At 37.5% G+C, this 15,422-nt stretch overlaps 1 protein-coding gene across 1 annotated transcript in view; it reads left to right on the top strand.

Annotated features, from left to right (window-relative positions):
- Positions 1-14,600: 14,600 nt before the first annotated feature.
- The window catches only part of LOC149799985 (sucrase-isomaltase, intestinal-like), a 42,106-nt gene continuing 41,284 nt past the window's right edge, over positions 14,601-15,422 (top strand). The window contains exon 1 of the mRNA XM_089959515.1: positions 14,601-15,280. Coding sequence (XP_089815641.1) covers positions 15,021-15,280 — 260 coding nt within the window. The 5' untranslated portion in view covers positions 14,601-15,020. The remainder of the gene's footprint in view (positions 15,281-15,422) is intronic.

Genomic DNA, 15,422 nt, shown 5'->3' with positions numbered 1-15,422 from the left:
GCAGTTACTGGTGTCAGCGCAGACAATAGCACACCAGTGGATGCAACTTCCGCGGATACCGAGTACACTGTTATGTCCAGCACGGTCACGCGGCGTTTGTATTTTTTTATTTTTGTTGCGCATCTGTCAATGGTGTTTTTCAACGTTGATTGCCATTCGCGTACCTGATCATACCGGTATTGTTGAGCATCTGGTGTCGTTGACATTATTCAATTACGCGGTAACCAATTGAGGCGTTGTTGCGACAAATCCAAACACCACCAGTAGGATGTTGCGGTTAATTTCTTGTCTGCGGCTTCAAGTATAAATATTTCTTCGGTTCCGCTGTTTAGTATTACGGTTACAACCCCGGAATACCTATCGGTGGAATGTCTCCAGGGGAACGTTGTGAAGATTTCAAATTTAGCGGCGGAAAACACAGACAACCTGTACACGCCAGTGACCGTTGCTGTGTATTTGATAGTGTTATTTTGTCGGGACCATGTTGCGAATCCCGATGATACCGTGAATACGATGTTGGTGATATGCCCGGGGGTAACTGTAACGGGGACTTTAATCAAACTGGTTTTGTTAACGATCTCAGGAATTCCCGATACGATATCCTGCTGTGTTTGTTTGATCGTGCTGATGTCGGTCTTGATATCAACGAGTTTCACGTCGACGACTGGAGGAGTTCCAAAGAACCTATCCACGGCCCCTCCAGTTTGTTGAGCGTTTCTTCGAAATCTTGCAAACGCGCCCACGTGAACATCATACTCTGCCCGCAACGTAGTTAGTTTACCGTCGACGGTGTCTACGTATTGTTTGTTTGCGGCATCTTCGGGACCTTCCGGATTTTTTAGAACGGTTATTTTGTTGCCGTTCATGCTGAGTTCGCCTGTCATTGTATCACCGGTCTTCGCTACACGCTCCGTTGCGACTTTTCGGGCATCATCTCGCAGCATCGCAATTGATATCGACGAATCTCTGATTCTGCCGCTGTCAGTGAATACAACAATGTTGTCCGCGACAGCTCCAATAACCCTGCGAATTATGTCATTCCACCTAATATTACTGGTTTTTAGCTTGCCGTGCCTGTCCTGAAAAATAACAACCTCATCTGGGTCTATCCCGGTTAGATTTAAAAGATCATCAATTTCATCTTTGGTCGCATACTTCGATAAATCGATATCTTTTTTTTCTTCCTTGGTTCTGCTTGATCTTCCGTAAATATCAACCATTATCTGTTATGGGGGTGTTTAAATTTGGAAATCATTGATGATTTTTTAACGTGTATTCATGCACGATTTTATGAGGAGGGATTGCTGGGTTTCTTGATATTGCATCGAGAACATTTAGCACCTGCTGCCCACAGATAGGTGGATCAGTTAGTGTTTGTGTTGGCAGCGTTGACTGCCAAACTGGAATTGAAAATCTTTGGACGTACCTGAGAAACTCAACTGGCGGTGCTAGCCCGTACGAATCGAAATAGATAATTCCACGCGGATCGATCGCGTAAGCAACCCAATGAGTCCCAGGGCCTTCTTTGTTGTCAAGATTAATAATTCCTGTTTCTGGATTATTCGGTCGTGCTGGTAATTCATCTCGCATAAATACACCTCTGAAGGATTTTACACGTAATTGTTTAGCAGCATTAAGTAAATCAAAATTACTCGCTGAAAGCTTCAATGCTGGAAGTGTTTTCAAAACCTTTTTGGGTACCATGACGCCGGAGTTCCCGGTAGTCTTAGACCGGATCCCTTTTTTTTGTATCCTTTCCCGGTGGCTTTCTTTAGTGCCATTCCAGCTGCGGTTCCAACTGCTCCTAACGCGGCTGCCTTTGCCGCGGCGGCTGCTGCTGGTGCTAACGCGGCGGCAATTATTGGGAGAAATGGAAGTATTCCGCCGGTCTTTTTGACTATATCTTTGACCGCGGCCGGAGAGAGATAAAGTCGAACTCCAGTCTTACCCTGCTTCGCGCTGCTGAAATGTTTTAGCTGAGTTTTGGTCAGCGACAGCTTGTTTGGACCGCCCGCTAGCTGATCGTGCTTTAACGTTATTGATGTCCCACATGTGCTCGCGTTTTTCGATTGTAATTTCTTCACCTGACCAGGAGTCAGTGACACATTAACGTAACTGTATGACATTTTATTTAATACGATATTGATCTAATTGTTTACAAGTGGAAACCTAAAAGGTTTTGGAGCACCTACAGGTTTTCTACTGGCGCATCAACGACTATCATTCGGCCGCCAGTACCTTCAAGCAACATTGCCTTATCGGAAGGTATGACCGCGATGGCTCTGTAATTTGCTATAGAATCTGCTGCTAGTAGGTCTCTATTTACAGTAGCCTTGAAGTGAATATCAACGACAGACTGTCTGGCTAAATCAAGATGCTCCAGCGAGAAGTAATAGATTGGATAATGAGATATAAAATCCAATTGTGATATTTGCAAACCAGTGTCGATATTCAGATCACGCGCTAGATACTTTGTCAATCGATGATATGCACGTGCGACATGATTGTTAGCGAAATTTAATTGTATATTTTCAGCTGGTTCTTGATGCCTGTTTATTTTCAGAGAAACGTCAGTGACACCAAGTTGATCAAATATCATATGCGAACGTGTTTGATCACCTACTCGTCTAACATCCTGAAAAGCAATGAAAATATGTCGCGGCGCTGAAACTCCCTGCTGTGTTGCTATATTCCACGTGAATAAACCATTGACGGCACTTTGAATACTATCTGTGGTTGTTGTAAGCCACGATAGCAGCATTTTACCGCCCTGATCCATGAAAGAAAGCCGATGCTGTTCTTGGGTAATTGCAGGAGACATCACTGGCATCCACAGTGATAGTTTTGTTATTCTTACTTGACCAGGATCACCTACAGGTCGCCATAGCGCATCGTTGTCATCAGGTTTTCTAACAAGCACGACTGTATGTTTTGCTCCAAAAATTACCTTTCTGACATCCCGGCAAAATCCAAAGATATGGGACAACGGAATCGCACATGAAAAATTTCTGCTATTACCCTTTAGCATTTGTCTGCGTGTAGTGAAACCTAAATTAAAGTTATCATTAATGCCACGAACCACCGGCCACACATCAGCGTCAGCGTTATCGGCAAAGTTTCTTGGTCGTCTAATCTCGTACTGATCACTTTCGGGACTATTAGAATTGTCCTTGGCAAACATCATTGTCGGACCAGATGATCTTGTATAATCGTCGGAATATCTCGCTAAACCAATTATTGTTGTGGCAACATCGACATCATTCTGAATCGCTTCGATATTTTTTCCATCAATCATATAAATAGCGCTACTAAACAACGCCATAATTCCGTTGTTAACAAAACCGACTTTAACACCGGCTCCGTAGTTTGTGCCATCGGTTCTTACAATTTCACCTTCTACCTCAATAAATGCTTCAGCGGGCAGGAAATATCTACTGGTATCCTGAACCTGAAGTTCAATTCGCCCCCGTCTGTTTGGTTCTCGTGCGTCATAAGAATAATACTGATAATCACGCACTGATACATTTTTAGAGGCCGGCTCGGTTATGGCGAATGCTGGATCGGATTCATATTTGTACATTTTATTGTAAAAGTTATCGTCTAAAACGAAGACCACTTCCCGCGACCAAACTCGTATTTATTTGTTCAGGAATTTCGTTGACTAGCGCGGCTAGCCTTTGATTTGCAGCCTCATTTATTACGCTGCTGACATTCGCTGGCATATCAGCGGTGGCTGGTAACGATACCCGCGGAGGTTTTTTTCTGCGCACCAGTCGTGATAGTTTGTCCTTGATCGCCGTGAATGCTTTACCGGCAGCGCTACCAGCAGCACCAATAGCGCGATCTTTAACAACATCAAAAGCTTTCATACCTAATTGTTTTACGATCGGTATTGCTTTAGGTGCCACTCCCGTAAATAAACCCGTAACAACATCGCCAAATCCATCTCCGTAAGTCATTCTGTATACGGGAAGTCTTGAATTTATCACTCTGACCATAGCTGGTCTGCGTTGAGAGTTATGTACTATCATTTATTTATTATTGTTATTTCTCTAATCGTCGATTAACTCATCAATAAGTTCTCTGTAGACGTGAACATCCATGATACCGCCGCGAAATAGTCGCTGACAGATATCAGCAGCTTCATTTATAATTTCGGGAGAGTTGTTTCCGGCACGTTTTCCTCCGATGAGAACTTCCAACCGAGATACGTCGTTGATGACGCTATCAGGACAAGTAATGTGACCACCAAGACCACTACCTGTAGTCTCAAGGAGGCCAAGATCTTCGAGAACCTCATCGCCTTCATCTGGACGCTTCTCTGGTGGCGGTGAATAAGGAGGCGGAGGTCCTTGTCGTCTACTTTTGCTAAGTTTATTTATTGCATCTACAAGTTTTTGGTATCCCCGATCGACCCTTTTTTTGTCGTAGTATACACGATACGCCCATTTAGCAAAATTTTCATCAGTCGTGGTCTTATACTTCTCGGCTAAAAATTTCTTTTTGTTGCGTAAACCTTCTAACATCACTTCAGGTAATTTTTCTTCTGGTGTGTTTTTAAGGATTTTAATAAAACCCGGATCAAATCTCGCAGTTAGTTCAGCAATTTCCTTTGCTGGTTTGGGTGCAGCAGCTTCGAAGACTTCAGCGACTTCAGCGACTTCAGCGACGGGCGGAAGTTGAGCTTTGACTATTTCAGCTGGAAGATCTTTTAAAGACTTTTTTGTTTGTTTGGCCCGCTTTGCAATCTTTTCAGTCCGCTCAGCAGTTTGTTTAAGCACTAGAAGAATACCCTTTCTTCGTTCCTCTTCTTGTTCCTTTCTTCTCCGCTCCCGCTCCTCCACATCCACCACCTCTTCATAAGTCTTAGGCTCTCCCAGTAAAGCTCTTTCAGTAACCATCGCAGCTTTTTCTGCAGCTTTTTCAGTAGCTGTTGTAACGGGTTTAAATAATTCTTCTGCACCTGTCGCAAATTCAACTTGTGCTAGCTGCCGTGCTTGTAATTTTTCTCTGACACTATCACGAACAGGAAGAAATTTTTTTATTGCTTCTAGTCGCTCTAGAGCTAATCTAGCAGAATGTGCTTCTCCAATGTTGGCCATTATTGTTAACTTAAATTTTTAATTCACAACAGAAATCCTAAAATAATTAGCAGCGGAGGGACTACGCCACCAACGTCGTCGTCGTGCCCCCCCCCCCCCCCCCGGTGAAGAAACTATTATCGATAGCGGCTGGTTATCGCTGTCGAAATAACCCCGTTGGCCAGAAAAGAGGATTTAGCCATCATAGTTTCTGGCTAGAAGGGTTTATTTTGTGAAATAAGAACTTCTATCAGAAGAGTTTTTATAGATGGTCCTGTTGGACGAAAAAGTTGGTGGGCCCAGTCTCTCTGCTGCTAATGTCAATAACATATAACAGTGAAATGAAGAAATAATCATAATTATAACTATGAAAATTTTATCTTGTGTCTTCCGACCAATACTTGTGCAATTATAAAAATGTGTGCTGAGACAAACACTCACGTATATACAGATAAATAAACAATGTTCAAGTGCGTAAAAGTAAAACAAAATGCAATGACAAAGAGAATAATTAAATAAAACATTACTTATACATGGATTATTTGGTGTTGTTATAGGGTTTAACGCCATTTTTTTTTTCCGGCACAAGATCGCCAGATAATGGCGGCCAGTATATATGGTCAAGTATTCCTAACAGTGTACACGGTTGTCTATTCTGATCAAGTATTAATTGACATAACAAATGGTGATTGTATATTACATGGTCGTCTATTCTAGTCAAGTAGTCCTTACAGTGTACATGGTTGTCTATTCTGATCAAGTAGTCATTTGACATAACAAAACTCTATCTACCGTGTGAATGGTTGTCTATTCTGGTCAAATTGTCATTTAACACAACAAAAGCAAGTTACAGTGTACACGTCAGCTGAACGCAGCTAAGAGCATATCCTGAACTTATTAAGAGATCGTTGCCTGCATTATTTTGTACATAAATATAATACAATGCATATGAAAAAAGTACAACAATAAGGCTACTTTTATTTATACATTTACAAGTTTTCTACATAACGTAACTCTTCCGTACAGTCTTTCGATACAGACGAAGGAAACTAACATCCGAAGATATATAAGCTGTAACTATTTGTATGACATTAAGTTTAGCTATACACTGTATGGTGTTTGACAGATGTCCTCTGCCACCGAGGAACATTCCGTTAATATATCATGTCATATTGATTAACGTAGAATGTACTGAATGATTGATTACTCAGCTGCAATCGTGCCCAAACAAATAATGGCGCGTTTGTATTGTAAATTTTGAAAGTTTAGTCAGTCCAAATTTTATGAGTCCTAATTCCAGAATAATGTCGACAAATGTCTGCAATTACAGTAGAGCATTAACGTGAATGTAATGCACTTCATTTGTGAAAGATGATTAGCGGCAATAGGTTGTTTCAATTTGCCCACCACCACCCCGCGGTTGCGCATGTCTCGCCAAGTGTCACGAGTGTAAGGTAAGATTGTCCATTAAAAACAATTCTATTTAGCGACGATGTTCACAGTATTATATTATCGAATGTTTTGAGTGATGATCTTAAACTGTTTCAGTGTCATTGAAAACTTCATCTAAAATATTTTGATTGTGCATTCAATTTACGCTCAATACGGCAGGACTTCTACCATCAGGTTCCTCAGCGGATTGGAACTGTTTCCAAAACTGTCGAGTATTCGAAAAGAAAGGTTTTGAATACTCTTGGAAGACAAAGTATTAACTGAAGAAAGTCTAAGTATATAAAAAAAAAACGGATGAGACACAGAATTGCAGTATTACTTAATAAGCTATATTTTAAGTATTCTAAATATTTTATATTCTGTATGCAATACTTAAAAATGTTTGCTTAAAATAGAAATCGTGTATAGAATCGTGCCAAGAATCATCATAATTAATAACTTCACATAATTATAAAATCTAGGTGACACTATTTCTAGTGTAAATAATCACAGTACTGCAAAGAGCTTCGTTAAGACGCACCCTTGCCTATATTAATATATCCTTGTTGTTGTTGTTGTCGGGTTTATCGCCATTTTTCAGCACACGATAGGCTGTACATGGCGGCCAGCATTAATGGTGGAGGAAGAACCCGGGAAAACCCCGGAAAGAACCACCGACTAACGTGAAGCTACCAGCAAACTTTCTCACATACCCACATTATCCGAATCCGAGATTCGAACCTACGCAGACAGAGGTGAGATGGCAGTGATCCGTAATGGAGAGCGCTTTAGACCACACGGCCACTCGAGGCCCCTAATATATGCTTGCATTGAAACGTGTCTTGAATGTGACGCAACAACTCCATTACCAAGCAAACAAACTTTCACTTTCTAACGTTATTGGCCCAGATTTGCTTGTCCGTTCGTTCGTACGTCATGCCATTCTCTGTTCACCTATATATATATATATATATATATATATATATATATATATATATATATATATATATATATATATATATATATATATATATATATCTGCCGAATAACAAACAACGTCTGTAAATGCAAGAAGTGCTAAAGCAAAATTAAAAATAACAAATAATATTTAGAAAATATTAATAATTTGTCCTAATAATTTTGGTCATAAATATGCATACGGATGGCTGTACTCACGATTTGAAATTTGGTGTCAGAATAGATTCTTTGTTCATGAATAGTATGATAATGTATTTTAAATTCAGGGGAGAGGATAAAATAAAGAGATGAGAAAAAAATCGTATTATTACAATGATAATAACAACAGATACAGTTATAACTACCGCACAATAACTCAGCAAGAACAACAACAACAACAACAACAACATAATTATAATAATAATAATAATAATAATAATAATAATAGCAATAATAATAACACCAACAATACTACTACTACTATTACTACTGCTACTACTACTACTACTACTACTAATAATAATAATAATACTATCAGACTTATCCTTCTTAATCAGCATCAGGTTAGAACCATATCTTATTTTATATTCAGTGGCATTTTGCATTTTTAATCTATTTAGATTTCATTTTAATTTCCCCAAGCACACCCAGACCCTCTTAAACCGCACATACATAGAAGCTAAATCCTGTGTTATCTGATCCTTATGTACAATATCTAGTTCTAATAAAGCTCAACAGAAAATAAGAACAAAATAAAAAGAGCATAACATGTAACTTTTATGTTCAGGGATCAAAAGGGACATAACTCCCAAAGTTACGGAAGTTTACGGTATTATTCGGAGCTTATCGAAGACGATACACGACATAACTCCAGTTAACTAAAAATATGGACTCGACCATGCAAATATGACCACCATGTTATTAACGAAACCCTCGTTTAGTTAAAGCGCAGACTAAACGTAAGCATTATGGAACCTCTGTCTATAGTCAGATTAGAAAAATATATATTATTGAATAAAATGACTTAGTTTCGTGCATTATGATTTTCATTTCTAAAATCGGTGAGTGGTTACAAATTGTAGTAATCCTGATTATAAACAACAGTGATAAATTTCTATAAATATTAAGGATAGTGGTATTATTAAAAAGTCATTACACAATGATGGTCCGATACAGGTCTTTCAACATAGTATTTTTTATTTATTTATTTTTGTTCTAAACTTTATGTGGTTTTTACCATCGAACTTACCAGACGAAATATCAAACGTCCAATCCGCATGGGCCAAAGACAAGGTCGCTTGAGAGTCAATTATATTTTCATTATTATCCAAGTCTTGTGAGTTTCTTCTAAAATGTGTGCACTGTCTTAATAGTTTATACAAATGATCTGTTTTTATTTTTATTTTATTTTATTTGCGGCTTTTTTGTTGTTCTTTAAATTTAAAAAAAAAATAAGTAGAGATGACAGGTCTTTTCAACAAGAAACATCCCCGTGTTGCGTTTGTTGCAACATACAGATATATTAGTATGTGTATGTTTTATGTGTCTGTTGATGTATATATAGAAATATAGAATGACAAACAAACAGAAAGACAGATAATGTGAGGTAGATAAACATGATATACCGCTTGCTACAGATTATGCACACACCATATTCAGGAAGAAATGTAACCGTGTTCGACTTAATTGTTAAGCAGAGGCACAAATAATTATATACGAACATAAACAAAAGTTCAAAGGTCAGTCTTTTTGTAAATATAAGTTTGTGTGTGGTAGCTCTAGTCTATAGGATTGGGTAATTCTTATTTATTACCTTTAAAAACTTGGCACTCAAAATTGCTCTTTACGTTTTACTTTATCATGGCATTATACACGTATGTTTACCGTCGACATAGATAAATGCTGCTCTTAATCGTATTCATCGTTATAATAGGGCTCGCTAAGGTCGAACTGAACACTTGTGTTTATCAAAACGTTTTCAACATGTTTATAAATCATGCCGTAATGTTTCTCGCCTACAAGCAATACTTTTGATGAGAGTGGAAAAAAGTTGTATTTTGAGGCGTTAACCTCCTAACCATTATTTAACGGACATTGATATTACGTATATATGTGGTACCAAAAGGGAACTCGCTGCCTAGTAAAACAAGTACTCTCAGCGTCATATAGCCAGGCCTACATAACTAGGCAAATACATATGAAATCTCATGATTATAATCAGCAGACGGTATCACGGTACCAATTGTTTTTTCCATATACATCAATGTTAATGATTTCTTTCTAACCTACCTCAGCATGCATGTCACACACTGTCATAGAGAACAATGTTAATGATTACTTTCTAACCTACCTCAGCATGCATGTCACACACTGTCATAGAGAACAATGTTAGATTGTCAATTTGACAAGGACATAATCAGGTACTCCATTGCATTTAAGAGATATAACTCTACTGGAACTAGACAGGATGAAGAGTTATCTAGTCACAACATACACATTTTCAGCCATGTGTACCATATTTAAATTTTTTTTAAATAAAAAATACAAAATATGATCTTGATATGAATTAACATGATCTCACATGTTGGCAAGTGGCTTTTTAAGCCTAACAGAAAGTACAACTCTTACATATTGCTCCAACCACAGCTAGTGTTGTTGTTTATTTCTGAATGCAATGTACCTACAACTTAAGCTCCGCCAACCTGGGATTGTGAAATTGGTACCATAATACCTATAGCCAGCCTTATCTTTTTTCAATAATCTGTGGTATAGCTCGGGACTGTACAAGTAACAAGTGTACTTAGTCTCGCTTGTCAAAACCAATTTTATGAGGTACCAAGCTGTTTCTTATATTTATTTGTATGTAATGGTCCTTGAACTATTTCAGCTGCTGTTGCGATAATTGTGCTTTACTACCAAACCGCATTTTGGGAATAAAATGAATTGTTTTAACTATGAGTTGTGTTTTAATCATATCAGCACTTACTGAACTTTACATGGGTGATATGGGATAAATCACATTATGTCATATTATGTAATAACTAGGTCAAAAAAGTCAAAGTACCATATGGGTTGTTTTCACAGACGTCACGATTAAGTACGCAAATACCCACAATGCAACGTGCGCGCACCTTGCGCCTCCATCTTGCGTCCCTAACAAACATCTGTCAACATTAATCATCATGTATATTCAAGATAATAATCCGATTTAACTGTTCAAACGAAACAATTGCCTAATGGAACATGACTTTGTGTCGAATGTCAAAACGAAGTATTCATGAAATGCTTTTAGAAATATGAAATTATATATTAACAATTATCTTTTTAACTTGAACGATAACCAAATGTATCCATTTGTCTATGCGTTTGTTTATTGATCGATCTATTTGTTTATGAAAGAATAACAAAGATGATTGAAATTTAAATGAATTTAAATTGAACTTGAAGAAATAAAGTAGAAAAATCACGCATTAGACCTCATGCGTGTGACAGGCACAACAGAATGTGAGGTATTATTATATTCTTACGCACAAAATGAGACGCGCCCTCGTAATTATGTGGGAAGACCAATGTTATTAGGTGCCCGTTTGCGGGGCTAGGGACTCAAAATGGCGGATATGGAAGTACACACGTTTTGTGACGTCACGTGAAAACAACGGTTAGTATGCACTTCTCCTACTTCAAAAAGTACAATTCACCTAAAATAAATGACTTCATATTTGTTTGGTAGATGCAGACCTTAACACCAGAGGCAGTGGACATGACCCAATCATATTTTAAAGTATAAGCTATGAACACTTTACACTGTCCTCAGATACATGAGGTCACTAACCTTGAGTCCTCACACAAAGGTCTACGTACCCGACCGCGTTGTAACACAAATAGAAAGCTTCCCTTCTTTGTGTTGTGAATAAAATTGATGCAGCAAGCCAGTCAGTCACTAAATATAGTAGATCACAGCTTATAAGTTATGTTGGATTGGGGGTGAAATTTGGGGAGTAAAATACAGAAAAATGCCAAATTTATACAATAAGTATAGCGAGTCAAATGGAGTTAAAAACAGGAGGAAAAAGTATATCCAAAAGGGAGATGTAGCTTATGATAAAGGAATTAAAGGAGACAAAAGGAGCAATGAGAAAAATGAGAAGTGAAAATTTGATGACCTTAACTTGGACAAATATATGGGGGCAGCGCCCCATAGGACCAAGGACAGTTCGAAGGCAACTGTGCTATAACATCCCTTACAGGTACCCAGATTTCAGGTGAAGTGGTGTTAATTTCCACCTAATATAAAATGGTGGATAATTTAGATAATATAGATACATATAATGTACTACATTTCTCCTACGTAAGAAACTAACAATAATGGCAGAAATTTACCTAAACCAAACAAAACATACATTATCAGTTTTTAAACTTGTCAACTTTACTGTGAGAAATTATTAAGTTGCTTCTACTTACATTTGCATCATGATTGAGGACTAATATAAGACTTCACAAATCTTATCTTTATATTCATAATCAATCACTGAAAATGTGAGTTTTTATTCCTTGAAATGTTATGTCTGGTGTAAGGGACATAACTGAATGATATACATAAGGTGTGGTATTTTTTTCCATCTAATATATTACCCATGTAATATAGATGAGTTCATTAACAACATGTTCCAACTTCAATGTAATTAAATTATCAAAAAATACATTACTGATAAAGTGAGAACCTAATATTCAGACATCCATATGTAATGGAGACCTCAGTGATGTAATTTAGGTTTATTACTATGAGGCGGCTGTGTTATATGGCATAGTTCATGTTCTGTACAATACCGCCATGTGGAGCGCATCCTTCCATAGCCATGTAGAAATGATCCCATGCCAATTTGGATTCTTGCGATGGTTTGCAAAGTTTGAATTAAACTGTGGACTTGAATGGAATGAATTGTAAGGTTGACTAAAAAGGTTATCACTCAGTAATTTTGGACCTAATATGGAAATACCACAAGAACAGCTGGACAGAAATAAAAAAAAATTAATTGAAAGTCAATAGCAGATTAAAACTGGGTTTATACAGCTGCTCTTGTCTGTTGGTATTCCCTGCTACTTCAACAAAAGGGAATGCAAGAGAACTTAACTATATAAAAATCATGAACAATTTCAAGGCAGGAAAGTGTACAAAAATGGACAATTAGAGCAGGCAATTAACATCAAGGTGGGAGAGAATACCATATCTTTAAACAATTACATAAAATGACTCATACCAGAATATTCTATATGGTACAAGTGACCTATCTACAAGAGTGTTCTCTCTCCTGGTTTATGACATGCCTTACAAGAACAAGATAGTTGTTTTTGTACATGTGAATTTTCATCTTTTGCATGTAAAATTGTCAATATTTGGTCAAAATCAACTATATTATGTTTACATATCTTATTATGTTGCATGTATTCCAATCTAGGAGCTGACAACACTGACATAAAGGCATCAAGCAACACAATGCTATATATGTTACAGCTCTAGTTATCAGAAGTCCCTATTCAAAGCCAACTTGTGATATTGTCTGAAGAATTCATGCCTTTTATTCTTAATAGACTTTCATTATATGACCAAAACTGTTCAGCATCTATTTGTTTTCATACATCAAACTAGTACGCCACATGTATGTGTTTCTATGGATACACTCTGAGGCTGTTCTTCCCTTTAGGTATCACGCAACCAATTGTTTTTGCATATACATGAATGCTAATGTTTTGTGAAATAAATATACTTTCTATCCTACCTCAGCAGGCATGTCACGCACTGTCATAGAGAACACTGTTTGATTGACAATTTCACAAGGACAAAACCAGGTACTCCTTTGTATTTCAGAGAGATAACACTACTGGAACTAGAGAGGGGTAAGAATTATCTAGTCACAACATATAAATTTTCAACCATGTGTACCACATTTAAAAAAAAATAATCATAAAAGTACATAATATGATCCAGATATAAATTAACATAATCTCACATTTTGGCAAGAGGCTCAATTTTTGTTTAAGCCTAAGAGAAAGTACAACTCTTACATAATACACCAATCACAGCTAGTGTTGTTTTTTATTTTTGAATGCAGTGTTCCTACACCTTAAACTCCGCAGACCTGGGATTGTACAAGTGGTCCCGTTATACCAGAAGAGGCAAACACCCAAGAGCAAACTGTACACCTGAAAGCCTTGTAACACTATTATATATACCACTGATCTATAGACTCTAAAAAGTTACACTCTACGAAAACAGATTAAAAAAAAGAAGTACAATACTCAAATGGTTGCTTCTTTCTCTCCACTAAAATGGAATTAATGTCTTTGCATCTGACGGGTTGTAGTCAGCATATGGAAGGAAATGCCCTTATTAATTGCGAAGGCACAAAACGGGTCAACCATATTCTTGGTTCCATAGTATTATCAAATTACCATGGGTAAGTCGGTGAAATATACATTATTACGTTTCATAGTATTATCAAATTACCATGGATAAGTCGGTGAAATGTCTCTTTACCTCCTTAGATGGCCCATAGTCCAATATTTGTTTAACTTACTTTAGCACAGCAGTATTGTTACACATCCAGGCCTTTAAACATATTTCATTCAATCAAATGAATTTGCGGAAGTGACGCTTTTGTGTTGACATATCTGCGGTTATTACTTTCATCATTATTGTCAATTAATTTTCCTCTTTAAAATATTATCAAAATGGAAAAAGGTGTAATATATTTGAGCAGAAATACCTCCCTTACAATTCTGTACAATTTTACATTTTTAAAAGAATCGTTGAAATTGTATTTAAGTTTGCACTGCCTTGTATGGCATTGTACCCGCAACCAATATCTAAACTCAAAACGTAAACTTCAGTATCCCCGATATTTTTGTGCTGGAAAATGTGACATAAAATTTACAACACCAAATGTGTACGCTTACTGTATTCAAAGTGAGATTTATTATCCTGAGTTACAGCTCACCATAGCTTGCACACTTTGAAGTCATTCATATCTCACGTACATCTTTCCCTCGAGTGAAATAGTGTCATTTTTTTCGCACATGAACTGCACAGATAATTGTTATCTAATCAGCAAATACGTAATGCGAACAAATCCATCTGTAACTTGGCTTTCGGCCTCTTCAGTATGTATAGAAGTAACAACAAATCCTTACATGCCAGCTGACACGAAACCTCGGACAGACTTTTACTTGAAGACTGCATTTTAAACTTGGATTGTAAAACAAGAGGACATTTACCTGAAACAGTGAGATCTTGTTGATTAATAAGGCCAAATTCAACATTTAGTTACGTCTTCTTTATAGTTAAGTTTCAAAGACGTCATTTCAGTGATACGTGTCAAGACACGTATTATAGGCTGGGACATACATCATATCCTCATATATTGCACACCTTCCTTTATTATTTACAAATATGACATTCAGTTACTAGCTGTGGCAAAACATTGAGCAACTAGTCATAAGATTGATTGGAAAAGTAAGTTTCGGACTTCTAAAGTACCTCTAAATTGAAAGCTGATGATGGATGAGGGAAAAGAGGTTGGGCTTGCAAAGAAAAAAAGCAAACGACCGCTTCTGCTTGCCCTGTTTTTAACTTTATGTCTCGGAACTTCCGCTTCCAGAACGGAGGGCCTTGTAGGCTGTCAGCCGGATCCACACCCGAACAGAACGGATGCCCCTGTACACTGTCAGCCGGTTCCAGACCCGACCCGAACGGAGGCACTTGTAGACTGTCACCCGGATCCAGAACCGACCAAAGAAAAATGTGAAAGAAGAAAGTAATATCTCTCTCTCTCTCTCTCTCTCTCTCTCTCGTGGTATGTTAGTATGGTAATGCTTATAACACTGACTGCTAGTTTTTGGTTCTCTCAATGTGTAATTCAACAACATAAAAAGTCGTTAACAGTAGGTATCAAAATT

The sequence above is a fragment of the Sinohyriopsis cumingii genome, chromosome 5, assembly GCF_028554795.1.
Source record: "Sinohyriopsis cumingii isolate HCF-2022 chromosome 5, ASM2855479v2, whole genome shotgun sequence".
Taxonomy (NCBI): domain Eukaryota; kingdom Metazoa; phylum Mollusca; class Bivalvia; order Unionida; family Unionidae; genus Sinohyriopsis; species Sinohyriopsis cumingii.
The sequence above is the reverse complement of the archived record's forward strand: the minus strand, read 5'-3'. Positions and strand labels throughout refer to the sequence as shown.